Raw genomic sequence first — 3,073 nt, 5'->3', positions numbered from 1 at the left:
CTATTTAAGTCAACTAAACTTTCTGAGCAATTAAGACCAGAATTGATTGAAGAAGTAAATCGATCAAATGATAGTTTAGAAAGTTGAGCATTTCATTATTATAAGTAAAATACCAATCATAGTGTAATATGAAATGTAACGGCTATTTATACTATTTTTACTTTATAGTTTATACCATACTTTAACTAAGTATTTATGTAACTTCGATTGTACATTTGTATCTCAACTATCATCGTTTATACTTTACCTGTTTAAAATTATCCTATTTTTGGATGTGTCGTCTTAATATTAAAATTTTGAGTCTAAACCATTACTATTAAACCCTCTGATCTAAGTCGTGGAAAGTGTGGGAGACATCAAAATATAAATAAATAAAAATGTGTTTAAATACAATGTTAAAGATAGGTATATTTTTCAATCATTCAACTTTCTCCTTGTTTATATTAACCTATAATGATAATAAATATTTTATTTAAATTAATGTAATAGGTACCTATTTTATAATTAGTTTACAAAATGTTTAGATCCCGTGTGTGTTTTGCGTATTCAGTTAAATAATTCTAAATAGTTTTTATTGTTATTTATTTGAAGAATAAATTTGTATTTTTTTTTCTAGAACCGTATGTGAACTAGAAAAAATCGTCACACAAAATAAATGTCATAAATGTGGTTTATGTGAAGGTACGTTTTCTACACTTGGAAAATTACAAAGGCATAATATCAGGATACATATCGGACCCAAACCGTTTAAATGTGATATCTGTGAAAAAATATATTGTTCGCGTTCATATTTAATACAACATTTAAGATTACACACCGAAGAAAATCCATATAAATGCGGTATCTGTGAACTTACGTTTTCTGCACTTTCAAGTTTAAAGAAACATAACAGACTACATACTGGAGAAACCCCGTATAAATGTGGTATCTGTGAACGTACGTTTTCTGCACTTTCAATTTTCAATATACATAACAGAATACATACTGGAGAAAAGCCGTTTAAATGTGATATCTGTGAAAAAGCGTTTTCTGAAAATTCATGTTTAATACGACATACAAGAGCACACACCGGAGAAAAGCCATATAAATGTGATATCTGTGCACGCACATATACTAGACGTACAAATTTAAATGNACCGAAGAAAATCCATATAAATGCGGTATCTGTGAACTTACGTTTTCTGCACTTTCAAGTTTAAAGAAACATAACAGACTACATACTGGAGAAACCCCGTATAAATGTGGTATCTGTGAACGTACGTTTTCTGCACTTTCAATTTTCAATATACATAACAGAATACATACTGGAGAAAAGCCGTTTAAATGTGATATCTGTGAAAAAGCGTTTTCTGAAAATTCATGTTTAATACGACATACAAGAGCACACACCGGAGAAAAGCCATATAAATGTGATATCTGTGCACGCACATATACTAGACGTACAAATTTAAATGCACATTACAGAATGCATACTGGAGAAGAGCCGCTTAAATGTGATATCTGTGAAAAAATATTTTATTCGCGTCCACATTTAATAAAACATATCAAAATACATACTGAAGACAAGCCGCTTAAATGTGATGTCTGTTCCAAAACGTTCACTAAACCATCATCTTTAACACTACATAAGAGGATACACATCGTACAGTGTGTGGTAAGCAGTTTGGTTATCAACAAATTTAAAAGTTCATAAAATTGTACACATCAAAGAAATGTTAGGTATCTATAATATAAGTGTAGCATCTCTGATCAAGCGTATTCAGCAAAATTATTTTTAAAAACAAATACTAACAAACCCTAATTATATTTTAAAACAGATATATTACCTATGTCCTATATATTAAATAAATAAACTCATTGATAACTTTTATATCTTTAATATAATATACCTATGGTTGATATGTATACCTAACATCAACATATTATGCTTATTATTTATTTTAAACTGTTTAAGAAATATATGATTTAAAATTTAAAAACTTTTTTAAGCATTTAAAATACCTAATTAAATGTATCATTAGTTTCATTTGTATCTAATATATTTTTTTTTTTTAAATATTGAATGTGTTATCTTTATTTTTTGTGTAATGTATCAAATAGCTATGCAACGGCCTAAGGGTGGTGACACTGAACTCCAAGGAAAAAGACTCAAGACAAAGATAGTGTAGGGTTTCAGTGAATTTTTAGTTTTTAGTAGTGGGCTGACTACCAAAATATTTTTATCGTTCTCTGTTTGTGTTCTAGTAGTTGGACTAAGTGTAGAATTATATTATATTGTAAATGTTCATTAATATCATGTTAAGAGAACAAATATCAAAATATAGTTATCAAATGGAGCCTGACTTAGATATTTTTTATATACTTTTAAGTATCATCGGTGACGTTATCATAATTTAAATTTTTTCAACATTTTTATAGAAGCTAGGAATAGGGAACAACTAACTAAATATGTAATGAGCCTACTTTTGTTGTATAATTTTTTGTTAGTCTCTTTCTTTTTCTTGTCACTATTAAGTTTATTTATACATATTTATGTATAGTTTGAAGCACAAGATAAATTTAAACATTTTGTTATTAATATTGTGTTATGGACAATATAGCAATAATTTTATAAGATACCGGTGTTTATTATACCTATTATATTTTTTGGTATGTACATGTATGTATATTGTAAGCTTAAAAAAATATATTCTAAAAGTAAATTAAAATATACAGTCTAAAAATTAAAATTGTATAATAGGAGGTAAGAATATGATGTACAACAAAGATGGGAGATCGTCAGAATTAATTAAAAGATGCATTTTAATAATATTTCATATAAAATAATCACAAATATTATCCATATTATTTTGTCCTAGATTTGGTCCAAAACATTTGTTCCCTCAAATTGTTGAGAAACAAACTAAAACCAAACATTACATTTAATTTAATGTAAATCCGGAGTAATTAACATTATAAGCCCCTGTAAAATATTCATAACTATCTATTAACATTAATTGCTAGTTAATAATGTTAATAAAAATGTAATGTATTTTACTATAACATTTACACACTACACAGTACACATATAATT

The 3,073-nt window shown here is 27.0% G+C and overlaps 1 protein-coding gene across 1 annotated transcript; it reads left to right on the top strand.

The window, feature by feature from the left end:
• Window positions 1–616: 616 nt before the first annotated feature.
• On the top strand, window positions 617–1,792 carry LOC111029868 (zinc finger protein 28-like; the record flags this gene model as incomplete). The annotated part of the gene is made up of 2 exons (XM_022309087.1): window positions 617–1,118; window positions 1,151–1,792. Coding segments are annotated over 2 exons (1,045 nt in total), but the record flags the coding sequence as incomplete, so codon positions are not given.
• Between the last annotated feature and the right edge of the window lie 1,281 nt (window positions 1,793–3,073).

This window comes from Myzus persicae, unplaced genomic scaffold (genome assembly GCF_001856785.1).
Source record: "Myzus persicae strain clone G006 unplaced genomic scaffold, MPER_G0061.0, whole genome shotgun sequence".
NCBI classification, from domain to species: domain Eukaryota; kingdom Metazoa; phylum Arthropoda; class Insecta; order Hemiptera; family Aphididae; genus Myzus; species Myzus persicae.
The sequence above is the reverse complement of the archived record's forward strand: the minus strand, read 5'-3'. Positions and strand labels throughout refer to the sequence as shown.